General features: G+C 35.9%; 1 protein-coding gene across 1 annotated transcript in view; it reads left to right on the top strand.

Annotated features, from left to right (window-relative positions):
• The window catches only part of LOC150084162 (uncharacterized), a 72,030-nt gene extending 63,509 nt beyond the window's left edge, over positions 1-8,521 (top strand). Inside the window, exons 8-9 of the mRNA XM_090376140.1 lie at positions 1,938-2,055; positions 8,265-8,521. Of these exons, the coding sequence (XP_090232266.1) occupies positions 1,938-2,055; positions 8,265-8,391 (245 nt within the window). The 3' untranslated portion in view covers positions 8,392-8,521. The remainder of the gene's footprint in view (positions 1-1,937; positions 2,056-8,264) is intronic.
• Positions 8,522-18,086: the final 9,565 nt, after the last annotated feature.

Here is an 18,086-nt window from a genome sequence, read left to right as displayed (position 1 = left end):
TTAGTTTATTCTTAAACAATGACTGATTTATTCTAAGAAATAAAAACATAGCTTGTAAAATCAAGCCAATTATAATAATAAAGAAATTATGTATGACTTACAAATGTTAAAGAATATTTATTCTTCATCATCGTCGACTAATTGCACACTCGTTGATCACTCATTATTGGCTCGGCACTCGTTTGTTTGTTGCACAAGGAGTCGTAGTCTTCAGAAATGTTTCAAGAGGCATTTGTTTCCAAGATAATCTTCTCTTTTCTTTATAAATTTCACGATATGCATATGCATTTTTTTAAGGACACGCACAAATTGCAACTAACTAACACGATTTGCACGGAGTAACAAGTTTATGAAGCTTAAAAGGAATAAAGAGAAGATTCTGAAAATTTGTTTTTTATATGATTGAAGATTTCAGTAAAGGTAAAACATTTCACCATAATAATGTAAAAGCCCGCACAATTCCAGTTATCGGGATTATTGCAAATGCAATAAGATCGAGCTTATTACCCATTTATAATTGACTGCGCTAACAGAAAAGCCCAATAAATCGGAAAGTGCAATTTGTTTTTATTGTTTTATGGTCATGACCTCTAGAAATGTGCTTTTGAAAAATATCACAAAGATATTCAAAATTGATTCTTATAACAAATATGCTAACAGTGTAAGTGTAGTGCATTTGAATTGGTAACTAATACAATTTACATTATAAAATGACCTTTTAGAGAGATAAATAGCTTAGTTATATAGCAAAATTTTCAACTTCCAAGGTTTGGGAACGAACTACCAAAAAAATGTGTTATTGGGTTCACATTATGATATTTTCACGATATGATGGCATCTCTGGAACTGATTAAAATCATAAAGCGGGGTACACTGTATTGTATAGCTACGCGTGTGGTTTGAAATGCTGTATTTATGAATGTTTAACATTCATTTTTTGCAATTAATGTTCATATTTTCGATTTTGTTGATACTTGATAAAAAAAAAACTCGTAAAGTGAGAACTGCCTGTATTTCATGTGCCCCATTTCAGAATATGTGTGCAAATAAACAGATTTAACATAAAATTTAGCTTTGAGTATACATACTTTTATAAATTAATATTTACTTCAATATTTAATTAACATTAATTCAATACAATCCATATTTTGTTTAAAAAAAGGTGCTTCATGCAAACTCCCCAAGGGGGCACTCCCCACACTTTTGGGGGTCTCTGGCCTATAGTTTTTGTTGAATAATTTGTGTGAGTAGGAATTATATTGGCTTCTTTGAAGTAACTAGGATAATAATTGGAAAAACACAACTGTTAAAAATATGTAAAATCACAAAAGCAAGAGGCAGAAGGCAAAATTTCAGAAAATAAGTGAAACTCCATCAGGACCTTTACAGTAACCATCAGAAAGATTGGTAAAAGCATGCTGAATGTCATGCTATAGAATTATGAGAATTCAAAGGGTATTGATTTAAGGAGGGAGTTAAGAGATGACAGATACAATTGAAGCAGAATGCACAGTAGAAGCTTCAAAGATCCTAAGAACTTTGGGAAGTTATAAGATGCTTCCTTTATTTTTCAATTATGCAGAAATTTTAAATTTTATGAGCCTTATAAACATTTCATAGAGGGATGAGAATTGCTGTTTAGCAAAAGACACTTCAGTTTAAATTAAATAAATTATATATATTTCAAATAAATTAAATCACCAGTGCCTGTGAGGAAAAAAAGTTCCCATTATATATAGGGTGGTAAAAGTTTTATACACTCCATAATTTAGGTCATAAATAACATTTCATTTCTAATACATGAAACTGTTTAAATGTTTATGTAAATAAATTGCAATTTATAATAAAGGGCTTATTAAGAAACTTCTGGTAGTATTATGATGCATTTTGATTTTTATTCAATAATGTCATAATTTATATCTGTATTCACTTTGCAGTGGAGGAGAAAGAAGTAGAAATTCAAAAAATCAGTGAAGAACTACAAGGATTAACACTATACTCAGAAACTGATGCTTGGGGTGTAGAATTACCTATAGAACAAAGGAGGATTGTTTTGTAAGTTTAATAAGTTTCTCCCCATCATATTTTTAATCAATGAGATCATATTATTGTTGCAATAAAGATTCTCTTCTTCGTCAGACACAACTGAAATGCAAAAAAAGGTGGCTGTCATTTATATAATATGGTGTAACTTCCAAAAACCAACACTCTAGAAACATGGAGATGCCAATTTTGAGATTCCCCCCCCCCCCGTTTTTTGTACGTTAAATCTAACAAAGCATGAACTGTAAAAATAAATGTTAAAATCCAAACACAGATAAGCACAATATATTGACAGCTTAGCCACCTGATTTGTCCCATTTTCTCTATATGATTAACTATATTTTGTTTGTTTGTTATTTTGGTTTTTAGGAGCATTAGCAACTAAGGCCATATTGCTCCGGGAAATGCGGTGGTCATTCCCTGACCTTTCCGCATCCTCCGTATTTGGTGGTGGTGACGGGCTCGAACCCTGGTCTAATCAAGAAGCGTGTGCTACGCACTGCTGCTCCTTCCCACCTGGCTACGGAGGCGCCTCTATATTTTGTATTAACTATATTATTTTGTTATTATTTCTTTAATTTATAGTAGTAGTAGAGGCATGAGTTGCAAGAAAGCAAGTTCACATAACATCAGCCAAAAAAAAAAAAAAAAGTTTTCACACATCCATTCCTCTAAACATTTATCTAGTTCCTCCTTGAATTTATTTAAGCTATCAACTTCCATGAGAGATGGAAGTTTATTCCAGCAATCAACTACTTGCTGGCTAAAGGCAAATTTTCGCACATACATTCTATAACTGTCATTCCTCGATTTTAATTTATGCCCCTTCAAGATTTGTAATCTGAGCAAGAAGAAGAATCCCATCAGAATTGAGCCTGCTCAACCCCGTTCAAGGCCTTATACACATCACAGGTGCCTAAGTCTCCAGATGCTGCAATTTGCAGAACTTAAGCACTTCTTGGTAAGACCACCCTATCGTTCTCCTCACCAATCTAGTTGCCCTTCTCTGTACTCACCTAAGCAACTCTACATCCTTTCTAAAATGAGGCCTCGAGACCTGTACACAGTACTCAAGGTATGGCCTGACCATTGCCTTATACAAAGGGATAATCACCTTTTCCCTACTAGCAGAATTCCTGTATATTATTGCCCTGCTCTGGCAGCCTGTCTGCACTGCTCAGAAAATTTTATATCTGACTGCACAATTACTCCCAGGTCTTTTTCATTTTCTACCACCCTAAATGTAGTACCACACAGTTGGCATGTTTCTCTGGGGTAACTTCTGCCCATATGCAGTATTTTGCATTTTTCAATGTTAAACTTCAGTTGCCACTTCTCAGCCCATCTGCCCAAATTTTCTAGATCCTGTTGCAGTAGCACGCTGCCATTAACAACCCTGCCAATCTTTGTATCATCTGAAAACTTCGACATTAAGCTGGACATACCTTCGACAATATTATTGATAAATATACAAAACAACAGTGGACTCCAACACCGAACCCTATGGGACTTCACTAATAACATTAATCCACGAATAGCAGCATCCATTGATTACCACTCTGTCTTCTCCCACTTAACTACCCTTTTATCCATTGCAGAAACTTAATACCATACTGCTCCAATTTTTACAGCAGTCTTCCATGTACAACAGTGTCAAAAGCTCTCCTGAAATCCAAGTATATGATATCAAAATTATTTTTTGCATCCTTTGTAACTACATCATAGTATCCAATCAAGCTTGTCAAACAAGACTTTGCCTTAATAAACCCATGCTGTGGGTTTGTTAAGGGAAACAAATAAAACTTAGTCATAATTATGGCTAAGGGTTTGCTTACTTCCTTTGCCACCTCCTTTAATATAACTGGATAGATCCCATCCACCTCAGCTGCCTTTCTTATGTTTAACTTCAACAATTTCTCCTCCACTTTTCTCTCAGTTATTACAAAATCATTAAGCACCCTGTTACTGTTTCATAAACTTCTGGCATTTTCCTCCCTTAATAACTCCTCATGTGTGAATGTAGATGCAAAGTATTCATTCAGTTTATCAGTTGTCTGAGCAGGATCATCAACAGTCGAACCATTGATATCAAGTGGACTAATCTGATACATCCTCTTCCTTCTAGAGTTTATATAACTAAAGAAGTCCTTGCTGTTTTTCTTAGCATCCTCTGCCAAATTTCTTGTAATCTGCCTTCGCTTGCCTAACTTCCTTTGTAACTTGATTACAGATTAGCTTATATATATTATAGGCATCTGTGTCGCCTGAAAAATGTATCCCATGCATTTTGATTCTCTGCACGAGTCTCATTAGTTCATCTGACATCCATTTAGGCGTAAACCTTGAACAGTATTTCTTAATTGGTATGAAAAGCCTAGTAGATTCCACAATTACTTCCTTGAATGGGTCCTATTTAGAATTATTTGTTTTTAACACCATCAGTTGATCCCACTGTATAGAATTTAAAAACTGTGACTCTGTAGTCACCTTTACGAAAGCAAAAGCCCTTCCCTTTGATGGTAGTTACATTTTGAAGTAAATCCAACATCAGTACACTGATCACTGCCGCACAGTGGTTCCTTTATCTGCAAATTCTTAATACACAAATAATCACTGCTGATAACCAGATCAAGAGTATTACTCTCTCTGATTGCCTATACTGTAGTTGTGTTGCTGTAGAAAACAATCATCCAATAAATCCAGGAAAGTCTTGCTAGTGTGCGAGTGACCAATCCACAAGTTCCAGTCAATATCTGGGAAGTTAAAATCCCCCATTATTAGACAATATGATTTACTGGTCCACTCTATTTCTGTGTAAAGTTGTTCATTGTACGCATCAGAATCATTAGGCATATAACACACGCCTACTCCCATTTTTTTCTTTCCCAGTGCTTGCATCACACCAAACTGATTCAACATTGCACTGACCATCTATTTCAATTGGATGCACTTCCTTAGATTTTATGTGTTTCTTAACTAACAGCATAACCCCTCCTCCTTTCCAATCCTTTCTGTACCCATTGTACTCCCCAAATTCCAATTCTGCACTGCTTATATCTGTGATATAAGCAGTGCAGAATTTGACCAGCACTATAAATTCATCAGATTTATTTACTATATTCCTAGCATTGGGGTACATGCAAGTATACATGCACCTGTTCTTGTTCTTAGTTACCCTAACCCAGCCCATGTATTTATTTGTTCTGTGATGACTCCCTCCAGTCGCTGGAAATCCCAGCACCTTGCCCTCCAATCTAATAGAAGCAGTGTAAGAATTACTTGCACCTCTGCTTGAGGCTACTGTTAATCTTTTAGTCTGTGAATCTCCCCAAGCTAGCAGTTTTCTGACTCACAATTCACTGCCTCAATAGCATCAGTAAATATTCTTGCACCCCTTCTATTTAAGTGTATCCCATCCTCGTAGAAGCAGTCTCTCCTGTTAACAAGCACAAGACCACGCATAAAAAAAATTCTACCCCATGAGCCTTGCAAAATCTCTCCAGGGCTGAATTGATTGATAAGGCTTTCATCATGTACTTCCTCCTATCATGTTTGAATAGAATTTCAGACACTATCAAATTTAACCCTAACTCATGACTTTTTTTCAACATTGACCTATACTTGTTAAGTAAGTCTCCGATTTCCTACTCTCAATGTCAGGCCAACGTGTACAACAATATCACCCTTTGTGCTCTAAAAGATATCTGCTCTGTAATGTCATCAACTTTTGCCCCTGGCAGACATACCCCAGTCCTCTTCCACCTATCCTTTTTACACAATATATTGCCAGTCTCCCTGACAATGGAGTCGCTGATAATAACTATCTCCTGAGGAACCAGTGCATTTTGCCTTGGAGATTGCCACTGTGTAGCCTAATGCACAAGAGGGAGCTCTGGCATTGAGTTTGAAGAGTCAGGTAGATGCCCTCAAAGGTATTAAAGTGGGTCCCCCACTTTAATACCTTTGAGGGCATCTACCTGACTCTTCAAACTCTCATAGGTGCCCATCTGAATGCTAAGTTGCCGCCTAATTTCTTGACACACTCTGCACCTAGCACACCAAAGACATCCTCCTTGGTTAGATCATATCTTGTTCCAGAATGATCCACAAACATTTCACAAGCGGCACATTTTTTGAGGCTGTGATGCATTGGAGAACCCTTGGTTCTTCCCAGAGCCACAGCACTCCTACTTTGTGCTCGTTGCTTTGCTGCTCTAGTTTGGGGCATGATATCTGATTTGAATACAATGAAAATTAATAAGATTAATCAATTATCAATAGTACACTATCTAATAGATTTCTAAATGCAGTGATGCATACTACGCTATCTAATTTTACGTTAGCTACCTACTTACCACAATTAAAATTTTGAATTCCTTACTACTCACTAGGCGCCTCCGTAGCCAGATGGGCAGGAGCAGCAGTGTGTAGTACATGCTTCCTGATAAGACCGGGGTTCGAGCCTGTGACTACCAAATACGGAGGATGCGGAAAGGTCAGGAAATGACACCACATATCCCCAGAGCAATATGGCCTTAGTTGCTAATGCTCCTAAAAACCAAATAACAACAACAACCTACTACTCACTCTGTACTATAATAATGGCAGCAAGATTCGAACGAAACAATGGTTTTACATATATTAAGTAGTAACCTACAAAATCTCTACCTAAAATCAAAATAACAAGTGTAACTAGGTCTGTAAAGCTACTTATAAAGTACAATATAATATGACAATCAAGTAAATAAAACGGCAAAAAAAAAAACTTATATTTCTTGGAGCTTGAATTTCACTGCATCCACTTGCAATTACACTCAGCGCCCCATTGGAATTAAGCACCAGTTTTCTCTCTGACTGCTCTTTGCAGGCAATAGTTCTGTTCTTTCTCTGGCATGACCTCACACTAACTGTAAATCCTATCTGTAGTTTGCTGATGATAGCACAGTACATTTCACCTTCCTTGTGAAACCTTTCCCATACAAACAGCTTCAACTTCTCAAATAACCTCCACTAAGTTCTTAAATGCTGATCTCCAGGTAATTCTTCAATGGAGCAAAGAAAATTTAGTTAACTTTAATCCCTCTAAAACTCAGTCCTGTCTTATTTCTCACAAAAACTGCTCCTTTGCTTATCGTCAATGACCCACATTTCTAGACAAGTTCATCTCTATTAGGGATTACCCTAACTTCTAATCTCCCTCTTGGCATAAGTACATCACAAAAATTGCTTCCCCTTCATCCAAAAAAAACTGAGTTTTCTTTTCACTCTCAGCATTACTTTTCTTCTAAACTGCTCACTCTACAAATCTCAAATCCACTGTACCATAGAATATTGTTCCCGTGTGTGGGTTGGTGCCCCCAAACCTTTCTCAAGCTTCTGGACTACATTTAAGAGGGCAGTCAGGTTAACTAATTACCTTACAAAGTCTGCTCAGTCTGTCTCAAACAGACTGGGCAGGCTTTTCTTTCAGTTTCTGCTGCTTTCCTTTTCTATAAATAATTCTGTAGGCACTGTTTTTCTGAATTGGCATCAGTAATCCCTCCACTGTCTTCCAAACCATACCACAACCAGTTGGCATCCATTCACCATCCAATTCCAAACTCACAGAACCAACTTTTCCTCTTTCTCGTTTATCCCTTCAGTTTTGTGGAACAACCTTCCTTCTCATGTATTTCCTGAAAATTATAACCTACAGAAATTTAAGTCTAATGTGTACAAGTATCTTTTGTCAACCCATACACTAAGTGCTATAGGTTCTAATACCTTTCATGCTTGGTGTTTTCATTAAAAAAAAAAAGTTTCTTGACACTTCTAGCTTCTAAGTTGATTATTACGTTTACCACCAGATATATTGATGCATGTAACTAAATTTGGGCTGCACATAGAGACAAATTTAGCGTACCACAAAACACCATGCTTACTGTTGAAATGTTGCCACCCTGAAACTAATTGTTACACAGTGATTTGCACAGTACAGGCTTCTGCATGAAACTTTAAATGGAGAAGTAATCTTTTTGTTTATATGTCATGGAGTGGGGTAAAAATTTAATGCCAAATTTGAAGTTGAAATATTTTTGCATTATTCTTATGGAATATTGCATATTAATAAAATGTGAGTTAGATGTAACTTTAGTACAGCATAGAAATTTTATTGTAATTGTCAATGTTTTTTTTGCATTTCATTGTTACCATAAATATATTTTTATATATATATATTTTAGAAAAATATTTCAAGAAGAGCATGAACTTGCCAAAGCAACAGTGGAAAAGCTCCGGAATGAAAAATCTTGCATTTTGGAAGAGATTGAAAGGCTTAAGCACGCTTCCAGTACACCACCACTGAGTTAAATTTCTGCCTGAGCAGAAAATAACTTAATTAAAAAGACAAGTTTACTTAGTTATACATTCCAGCAAATGAAAAGTGAAGAAATATGGACAATCGCAAATTCACTAGTGTGAGAAAGTGTTGGTCTTTATGATGCACTTGCTATTAGTCTGTTAAAGACACTTGTACTTGAAGAGTAATGACTTATTTTTGATGTATGCATAATTTTATAAAATAATTCCTATCTAGTCATAGAGCCTAGTTGCTCTGAATAGTCATAAAAGGATGCTTGATTAAATATATTTATAATTCATTGTAGATCATAAAATGATTTTATTTATTTTACATTTTCAAAAAAAATAAATAAAAGCTTAAATAAATTGGCTGTACATTGCTCAAATTTATTTTTTGATATGAAAGTGATTTTAAGTTTTGCAATTGTTGAGAGAAAAGAACAAGTTAGGTAATGTTTGCAATGAAATATTTCAGATGTATTAGATTTTTCTTTTTCCCTGATTAATTAGGAGTAAAAAGTAAATAATTAACTTTTTCATCTTTCATATTCAAATACTTGATCTTATTTTTAGTATCTATGGAAAATAATTATTTACAAGATTAAAAAATATGAACAGAAATAAAAAATTTTTTTCAAGAAAATATTCTTAAATTTCAAAGAAAATTCAAAAAAAAAGCTGTTGAATTTCAGTGAGTACTGGCAGATTGTTGCAAAAAGCATTGCATTATCATAGCTGCCAACTTTGGACTTTCAAAAATATGGCAAATAGGTAATGTAAGCAGGAGGAAAAGGAAATTTCTGGGGTAAAATAGACTTTGAAGTCGCACACTGCACTAGAAATTCAGTTCAGCTGACAAACACATTTTATTATTAAAATTACAGACATGAGATTGTTTTTCAGTACAGTATGCTTTTAGATATTAACTCACGTAGAATTTTTCTGTCTGTGAACATCTGTTTAAATTTTCTGTTAGATATGAATTGCATCAAGAAAGATACTGTTGTAGATTTCGCTCCTTTCAGAAAAATGTTGAGTCAGAGTTTTGTTCATAACAGTGGCATTGCTATGTAGACTTGGCTGTCAAGAGTATTACCAAAGTTTCACCAGAAAGAGTTTTCCACCTGGCTGATCTCACACTCAGCATTACTATGATGAATTGTTAAAATGCCAGGAATGACTTGGGATAATTTGTTATATTTCAGGATTTGTGTACTTGATGGATTCCATGTAGCCAGATATTGTACAAGTGACAGTTTTTGTGAACACAGTGGTGATCATGACCATTTGTTCAAAGACAATTCAAAAACATCAGACCCTCCCAGATGTGTTAATTGTTAGAGGAGGCGGCTCCCTTGTATGAACTAACCATTCTGGTTAGAACATTTAATCTAACCATTATATGATATAATTATATAATGGTTAGATTATATTGATCACATAATCTAACTATATGATCTAACCATTCTGGTTAGATCATAATAAGCAGATAAGCTCTAGCTATATGTACAAGAACACGGGTGGCATCTAGCTTACTGGTTAACTTAAATGAACAATGAGAAATGTACCTGATGGATTCCATGTAGCTAGATGTAAAAGCTACAGTTATAGTGCAACAAACTACCTTTAAGATCTTTGAGGTAGTTTTTGTGGATCTGGGGTTCCCAGCCCTGTGTGGTGACTTGGTTGAACTAAGGACTGTGTCAGTAGAGTGATGGTCCATTGCTGTATTGACATCTGTATGCTGACCATGACAGTGTTTGATGTGGCTAGTTGAGAACTCTAGGTAATGAATGCACATTACTGTTATTTTCCTACTTGTGATTGTCCAATACGATTGACCTGTGAGCATTAGTGACCACCCACCACACTACTTTGTGGTGTGGTGGGTGAGTGTTTGTAGGGCAGATTGAGTTACCTTGTTACCAGAGATGAGACATGTTTTACTAATGTACCAAGGCTAAGGTGGAATCCATGGCATGGATGCATCCTGTTTCCATTTCCAGGAAAAAGTTAGACAATTCCAAGTGCAGGACAGGTGATGGTACTATTTTTTGGGACATGGGGCTCATTTTGGTGGATGATCAATGGAGCAGTGTACCACCTTGACCAAATAAACAATACTGTTCACACCATGGAGCCTGGCCTGCTCCCAAAAGGAGTACTGCTTTTGTATGATTGTGTGTGTGTGCACACACACACAATCTCATATTGAATATTTTGAACATTGGCACTTGGAGACTCCCTGTACTCTATCTAACTTCTACCTTTTCCCACATTTAAAGAGAACAAAGTGCTTGATGCAGCATCCAGCATATCTTTCTGCCACCATGACTTTGACAATTTGATCTACTTTTATGATAAATATTTCAGTTATGTTGAAAATAGGTTAAGGATGTGTCTTTATCAAAGGCTTGTGCAGAATATGTACAGATTATGGAATGAGTTGCAAAATGCAGAACAAATGTGAATAAAACTTAGTATTAAGAAAGAATCAAGTAAGGAGGAGAGATTAAATTAAGAAAAAGGGTGTTGTAGAATCTCTGTGTATATAGTAAATAACATTAAATAATAGTAATAATAATAATGCCAGTATAACTAAATTAACTGCCAAATCAAATAAATTTGATTTTGCAGTTTGCTCAAACAGCTTTTGTGTGCATGATAACAGAATTAAATTTTGCAGTTAATAACATTTCCATCATGAACTTTATTTTTGCTGCAAATTAGGCGACCAGAACAAGAGGTGGAATCTCCACATTTCACTAATTGTGCTTTGTCTCACAGATTGGTGTTCCCGTGGGTAGCACAGTTGGTATAATTGCCATCCTCCCCACACCGGGTGGAAAAGACCTGAGTTTGAGTCCTGTCAATGATATGAGGAATTTTTATGGGGCTTTTTCACAAAGTAGCTGAGTTAGTTGGGGGGGGGGGTCCCAAAAACCTGGGTTTTTGTCCAGCAAACAGAAAAGTGACTACAGAACACAGGCAATTTACAGACAGTATATACGGAGCAATATGGCAGTAATTACTAATACTCCTAAAAAAAAAAAAACCCTCAGAGACTGATTTAAAAAATATAAAGTTTAATGTAAATGCAAAATCACTAACAAAGCATTCAGAGAACTGGGATTTATCAAAAGGAATACCTGTAAGTTTACACTGCATATATGCCCATCCCTGAATTCAGTTCACCCATCTGGAATCCTTATTCCAAAAAAATTCTGTCCACTATCTCACATTCCATAACCTTCCCATTCCTTTCATCTGACACCTCTAAGCACTAAAAGGTTTACTGCTTACATCACCTTTCTTGCCAGAGTAACACTGGAACCCTGCTAAACAATTGACATTATGCAAAATATCAATTCCCATGCTACTCCTAGAGAAGTCATGATTCTCCTGCTGTTTCCACTTGACTCTGTCAATACGGATATTATGAAGTTCATTCCACTAAACACAATTACCAGATCAGCAAATGACTCTCTCACTGACTTTTTTTTTTTTTTGATAATGTGCAATTTCTGATGAACTCTATCCATGAGTACAAAGTGATTAGAAATCATTAAACCTATGTGGGTTTTTCCTTTCCTTTTATTTTGTTATTTTTTTGTTTTTTTTACCAGTAAGTAAACTTATTGAAAATCTCTTATTGTACATGAAATTTTAATGTTTGAACCTCTTTTAATGGTTTATCTTACCACTGGATTTAGTTGTTAAAAGTAGTTTATCAACTCTTTTCATTGTTCTACTCCCAGATACACTATTATTGGTTACCTGTAACATGTCTTGTTATTAATAAAAAAATAAACTATCACTGAATTCACTATTCCCATAGTGTAGAAGGAGCCAACCAATCATGTTGCCAAATTTTGCATAACTCAAATTGAAGGACAGAAAAAAAATTGTCTGAATATCTTGTCAGCCATTAGACCAGTGAGACTAGTTAGTCACAGTGAAGGACTACCTGTTTCTCCAGAAATTTGGAATTAGAAGACAAAAATGCAAATGACCCAATACAAACAGTCTGTACAAGCTCTGAACAGACTCAAGGTGAATTAAATGATCTTGTGCATGATTTAAACCTAAGGCACAAGGCCTTAGGGATCTAAGCTGAAATAATGAAATTTACTGAAAAAAAGATGTAAATATATCTGTATTCTGTAAATGGCAAAAAGAGCTTTCTTCATATTGGCATCCAAACTGCCAATTATCAATCACTCATCACCAGATGGAACATTGCTATGGAAGATTTACTTTGCTATTGTAATAATGATGATGGACTGCTTAATGCCCATGGAAGAGAAAAGAAACCAGAAGAATGGAGGCTTTTCAACAATGCTTGAAAATTAATCTAAAAGCTGTGCTACTCCACAATGGAAATACATCCAATTATACCAATCAGTCATGCCATGCTATCCACATGAAAAAAAAACCATACAAGACATGGAACTCCTCTTAAGTAAAAGTACAATAAATATAGGCAGCACATCTGTGGAGATTTCAAAAAATATTGAGATCTTTTAGGTCTCTGATGTGGCTTTTACATATATTTGTGCATTGGGAATTTTTTTTTTTTTTTTCCTCATTGCACAAATAAATAAAATAGCTGAATTAAAAAAAAAAAAATGCAATCAATGCATGGAATATGCAAGGGCTACTCATTAAATATTCACCAGAATATGAGTGTGGCAAATTATGTAATATTCCCATTTGTGGTAATCTATTAAATATATTTGTGATGATATTTTCAAAATTTTTTTTATACTGTTCCCTTCCCCCCAAAAATCACATAGGCTCTACCATTTGGAAAATTTAACTGGATTCCCAAGGGTAATGGCACAATAGTATTCCTTCATTGATTGCAAGTAACCAAGAAGCTGAGAGAAGTATATACAGGAATACCTCGTACAGCGTGGTTAATGCATTGGAAAAAAAACTACCACACTGAGTGAATCAGCACTAAACGGGTAATAGTTTCAAATGGGAAAAATAATGATATGTGGGTATCATAAGGATTTTTTTTATATTAGATAATATAAACAAAATCCTTACAATAAAAAAAAATTATATTAGATAAAGATAATATAATATAAAAAAATAATAAATACAAATAGTAATGAGGAAGAGTAAGAACGAAATTAATTGATAATCAATCGTAGTAGCAGATTATAAACTGCACTATAATGAATCCCGTACTGACTGAAGCCACACTGTGTGAGATATTGCTGTACATATTACTGGCAGTGATGAGAACAAACTGACAAACAGAATATAGAATGATCACTCTTTAGTGCAAGTTATTTAATATACTTTAATGGACTTTTAGAATGAATAAGAAATCCATTATCAAGTCAGTTTAATTCACTGAGGAATTTGTTCCAACAATGTTACCCTCTGGATGAAAACAACTTTTCACAAATCCTGTGCAAACATCCATCAATTTAAATGTATATCCCTTATGTGTCACAAAAAAAAATAATATGGATGCAATCAGTTTACTCACTTTTTGCACTGATACATGAGCTCCCCTACCCCTCCAATAATTTCATTTGTGTTATTTCACAATACAGAACTGTTCATTTACACATAAAGTTCAGTGATTCAGTTCAGTTCAACATTCCACTGCTACTGTGCTCTGTGTATTTTGAAGTGACTCAACTGAGTCAAATCAGCCAAAAGACTTATGCATTATCACTATTTTACATACTCTAAACCAGTGGTTCCCAACCTTTTGTCATGAGACACATCTAGAGTAGTTACCATTGAAATCAATGCAGCTTTCCTTATCTTGTGGCACACTTGAAAGCCGCAATACCAGAAGAACCACTGCTCTAAGTAATAAAAAAAAAAAAAAAACACTTTTGTTTTTTTGTTCAACAAATACTAGTATGCACTTTTTTCCCTAACATAAAGTCCATAGTAGTATTTCTTGAACCCCAAGTAAAGAGGTGGCAAAAAACTAGGTTTATTGTAACATAGTTTGAGAATTTCTGTAATAAGGTATAATGACAAAGTGATAAAAGTTCAAAGTCACAATTAGTATACAAGAGGGGGGGGGAACAATGCTCTATGACAGTGGGTCCCAAACTACTGAGATCTGTGGACTCCTTCAAAAAATATTTGCGAGGACCCCTATATATATATATTGTTGACATATATTGCCGACCCTATGTATGAATACTGGGTTTTCTGAAAAGACAATTCAGAGTTTTATATTTAAAACAACTGAACTTTATTCTTATTTTTACATTAATATACAGTATAATAATTTTGGTCGCTATGAAATATACATCAACATCTCACTTACTGCCACATTTCATTTGGCTTCCGCACACACTTTTTCAATTTGGTTTCATTGTTTTAACTCCATGCTACGTATATTTCATATCAGAAACAGAGCCCTCACTTCTTGCTATATTTCTTTTGTTTTTGGCTGTGTTTTTGCATCCGATCCTTGAAGAAGTTAAATTCATCGGATCTATAGCATTAAGTACTTCTAATATGTTACTTTAATTTTTTGGGTACCTAATGATTTTTTCTATTGCTATTACTTCCGGTTTTGTCAGCTTTTCTTCACTTTCCCCAATTTACTTATATACATTCCATTATGGTCATTGGTTATTTCTGCTATATCTAGTAGCATTCCTAGTCTAAACCATCCTAATATACACCGATGAGCCAAAACATTATGACCAGTGAGTCATTATGCAAATCGAAGCAACTGCAGTGAACTACAGCGCATGTGCGGAGCCGAACATGGCATAAAAAAAACACAATACTCAGCTCCATTAATCAGTATTACTCTTGTTCTTCAGCTGGGAAAGGCTGCAGATTTAAGCGAGTTTGACAAAGGCCAAATTGTAATAGTGAGGCGACTGGGTCAGAGCATATCCGAAACGGCACGGCTAGTGGGATGCTCATGGTCAGCTGTGGTTAGTAAATGCTGAAAGTGGTCCGAGGGGGGGGAAACCACGAACCGCCTGCGAGGTGTTGGATGACCATGACTCATCGATGCTCGAGGTGAGCGAAGGCTCTCCCAGATGGTATGTGCCACAACTCGCTGGTAATTGGAATGCTGGTGACGGGAGTAATGTGTCTCAACACACAGTACATCGAATCCTGCTGAAAATGTGGCTGCGTAGCCACAGGCCACTCCGAGTGCCCATGCTAACCACAGTTCACCAGTGACAGCGCCTACAATGGGCATGGAAGCATCGAAACTGGACCTTGAGTGATTGGAAAAAGGTCGTCTGGTCTGATGAATCACATTTCCTGTTGCACCATGTGTGTGTGTGGGTGTGCATTGTTTACCTGGGGAAGTGATGGTGCCTGGATGCACTGTGGGATGAAAACAAGCCAGTGGTGGCAGTGTCATGCTTCAGATGATGTTCTGCTGGGATACCCTGGTTCCATTCATCCATGTGCCAGGCACTCTGATGTCTACCACCTACCCAAACATCATTGCTGACCAGGTACACTCTTTCGTGGCAACGGTCTTCCCCTCTGGCAGTGCCGTCTTTCAGCAGGATAATGCACATGCCACACCGCCCAGATTGTTCGCGACTAGTTTGCGGAATATGAGGAAGATTTCCAGGTATTGCCCTGGCTTCCAAATTCCCCAGACATTAATCCCATCAAGCATCTGTGGTTTGTGTTGGAACAGCAACTCCGATCTGTGGTGTCTCAACCACAGACCTTACGGGAGTTAAAAGATCTGCTGGTTATGTGTTTATATCAAATACCACAAGACACATTTAGAAATTTTGTAGCATCCATGCCTTGTCATGGTACATGCTGTTTTTGCTGCACGTGGAGGACCAACATCATATTAGGTAGGTGGTCATAATGTTTTGGCTCATCAGTGTCTCTACATATTCTTTATTTTGCTGTAATTTATTCTTATTTTTACATTAGTATACAGTATAAAGTTATTATACTGTATACTTATTTATGATCAATTTGCTATACGAACAAATAATTTGACCAGTTCGAGAGGGTACTTTCCCAGATCCCCTGGAACTGGTCTACAGACCCAGATTTGGGAAATGATGCTCTAAAACATCTAAACTTCAATAGCTTTCCTAGAGGTCAAAAATTGATAAAATTCTATTTATTTTCTGATAAACTGAATAACCATCATGTATTACATGCAACCAATAAATTGCTTCCTCCTACTTTTCAATAACATTTGCTGGGTCTGAAAGAACAATCCAAATAAAACAGTAGCAGCACTAGTTTAAGAAATGAATGCCACTGATCAAAATTTAATAAAAAGAAAACTTCCTATCTACAGTAGCTTACTCAGTTACGGACAACCATGCGCCATAAAAACCCGTGGAGTATGTGGGTTTTTATGGCACATGCGTGACTAAGAATTAAAGACAACATGCATGCACGCATTGTACATGTGGGCCAATTATATAATTTTTCTAAAGCTAATAACATCGCTAAGTCAGTTTTTCTTGCAAGTTGACTTTCTACCAATATCATTGCTAGATATGATAACCATTTATTTCCTATTATTGACCTCCTTTTCATGAACACCATTTTGCTTTTTAATAAAATTGTGTTCTGTCTCAGGGCAATCATTAGTATACAAAATATCAAGAACACCTGGCCTTGCCTGGTCTGGTCCTTGAGACGTGTCATAGACATGGGCTCAGGTATGAGAAGCTAGGGCTTCCAACCTGGGAATCTAAAATGCTGTTGGAACTGATATTCAGGTGACACTTGAGTCAAGTGAAGTCTTGTCATTCTGCAACAACCAAATCCTCTGCTCACACTTTCATGATGGTGGGACTGTTAGTAACCATGGCTATAACCCATGTGTGCAAGTACCGAAATACTGCACTCCTAGTATACTTTAGGCGACTACCCAAGTGTGAACCAACATGAGCAGGGGTCCACACCACACAGAGCAGCATTTCCCAAACTGTGCTCGGTGAAAAATCGTAATTAATAATTAAAAAATAAATAAAATAAATTTTGCATATTTTAGCGTATACCACTTTTGTATCATTATAGTTTTTAACTTTTTTTTCCTGTTATTAATATACATAGACTAATAATCAAATGGACCGCAGAACACTTTATTTTGGCAGGCTCTTGCATAGAGAAGTATGCAGAGGTGATTACATCTTAAAAAAAATAGCAATGTAGTGAGAATTATAATTTATACCAATCATGATCAAAAGCCTTAGAAATGTCAAGAGCAACTGCTTCAGTTTCACCAAACTTTTTCATTGAATTTGTCCATAGATGAGTAATGTAAGCCAATGTATCTAGCTGATTAACAATGACAGAATCTATATTGGCAATCGTCAATCAGCTGTTAGGTTTTGAAATAGTTTAAAATTTACGGATGATGGATTTCTCCATTACTTTGGAATGGAGTAGAAGTGCAATAGTATTAGTAATGGCCATATGGTGCAAGGAAGCCTAAGGCTGCACCAGCCAAAAAAATATAAAAAGAAAGAGTAAAATAATAATAAAAGAAAGGGAAACAGACAACCTATGCATTTCCCTCCTCCCATAGGCAACTATCTAACTGACCTTTGAATTTACCCAAACTGTCAGCCTCAACCACCCATGAGGTAACTTATTCTAGTAATTTATAACTTGCTGGATAAAATAAAATTTCCTACAATACAGTCTAAACATCTCCCCACGTAACTTGCATTTATGGCCCTTAGTTCTAAAAT

This window comes from Mastigoproctus giganteus, chromosome 6, assembly GCF_048544385.1.
Source record: "Mastigoproctus giganteus isolate SK-2022 chromosome 6, ASM4854438v1, whole genome shotgun sequence".
Taxonomy (NCBI): domain Eukaryota; kingdom Metazoa; phylum Arthropoda; class Arachnida; order Uropygi; family Thelyphonidae; genus Mastigoproctus; species Mastigoproctus giganteus.
Note: the sequence above shows the minus strand (reverse complement) of the source record. Positions and strands in the feature narration are given on the sequence as shown.